The sequence below is a fragment of the Austrofundulus limnaeus genome, unplaced genomic scaffold (assembly GCF_001266775.1).
Source record: "Austrofundulus limnaeus strain Quisiro unplaced genomic scaffold, Austrofundulus_limnaeus-1.0 Scaffold2066, whole genome shotgun sequence".
NCBI lineage: Eukaryota > Metazoa > Chordata > Actinopteri > Cyprinodontiformes > Rivulidae > Austrofundulus > Austrofundulus limnaeus.
In genome coordinates, this window is record NW_013954468.1 from 2608 (window position 1) to 4183 (window position 1576).

At 38.8% G+C, this 1576-nt stretch overlaps 1 protein-coding gene across 1 annotated transcript in view; it reads left to right on the forward strand.

Moving 5' to 3' along the window:
- rps15 (ribosomal protein S15) overlaps positions 1–1576 on the forward strand; it is a 6451-nt gene that overhangs the window by 2126 nt on the left and 2749 nt on the right. Inside the window, exon 3 of the mRNA XM_014034349.1 lies at positions 763–997. Within this exon, the coding sequence (XP_013889803.1) occupies positions 763–997 (235 nt within the window). The remainder of the gene's footprint in view (positions 1–762; positions 998–1576) is intronic.

Genomic DNA, 1576 nt, shown 5'->3' on the forward strand with positions numbered 1-1576 from the left:
TCAACCAATCAGAGAGACTCCACTGTGTGACGTAGTGACATATTTCCCGACGGGACAGTTTACTGGTTGATGTCCACTAACCTGAAACAGAWGGAGAGGAGCTCTTTAACAACTTTTATTTGATATATTTTGACAGACTTGTTTTGACACGTTAACAGAAGTTAGTGTTTTCAATCATTAGGCTGCTGCTCAGGTTTTCTGCAGCAGGCTGCCAGCCCACCTACAGTAAAGCTTTTAGTTTTGATGTTTGCTACACTTTAAACATTTCTCACCTGTTGGTGTAACTTTTGGTTCCTCCTAACCATTTATCTGTTGACCACTTCATTCCAGAAGTGTGGCACCAAACAGCTGAAGACAGTGTTTGTATCTCGTCGTCCTGATAATGTTAGAGTGGTGGCAGTAACTCAGGTGCAGCTGGACTGGGCACTCTACCAGTTCTGCTCACAACCATGGTCTCTGGTTGGAAACATCCAACAAAAATACATCTACAGGATCAGTGGCTCCAGATCAAACCACTGCACTTATATAAWACAGTTATTGAACCAGAGAGCTGMATATCTGTATGTTCAATGTGTTTTATAGAGGSACACATGTTTGGTTTAATACAGCAGAATCCTCCAAMCATYGCTTTTATTTTTGGTCTTAAATTTCATTCAAGGTTATATTTTAAAGGCCTTAAAGTCTTAACTTGTTAAAACAGATGGCCTGGTCTAAGGCAGAACAACAAACTTGATTTGTCCATCCTTTGTGTTGTCTTCGCAGTGAACAGTTGATGCAGCTGTATTGTGCCCGCCAGAGACGGAGGCTGAACCGTGGCCTGCGCCGCAAGCACCAGTCTCTTCTGAAGCGCCTGCGTAAGGCTAAGAAAGAGGCTCCGCCCATGGAGAAACCTGAGGTGGTGAAGACTCACCTGAGGGACATGGTCATCCTGCCTGAGATGGTGGGCTCCATGGTTGGTGTGTACAACGGCAAGACCTTCAACCAGGTTGAGATCAAGGTGAGACGCTTTTCACAAGCTCGTTTTTATTTTTTATTATTTCATTAAAAATAAACAAAACATTTCACACAATAAAACAAATCAAAATAAAATGAAAGGCAGCAGAAGAAGAAAATATTCTTATATCTGCTCCTTTTTAAAATATTTCAAACTAATAAACCAAATAAAACAAAACAAACAATTTCAACTCCTCAAACAGTAACTAATACAAATAGTTTCATATTAATTTGCATTAGTTTGTAAAGTTAGACCGTTAAAGGCTTGATGTGAGTGTTWAAAGTTCAGGAGTGTTGATGGCAGGATCCTGAAACTGAATTATTTGATCAAAGTACAGACTGGTCCAGGAGCCATGATGGACATAACTTTACAGAAGCTGGGAATATTTCCTGGGGTCCCACATGTACCGTATTTATTCATGTTTAATACGATTATCATTTTTTGAGCGTACAAAGCATAAAAATCTAATTAACAATAAATCGTGTAAAATACTGTCCCCCCACTTTATGGATGATTTTTAGGGTTAAATTTCTAAAATTATACATGAATAAATACAGTAATTTCTAAAATTATACATGAATA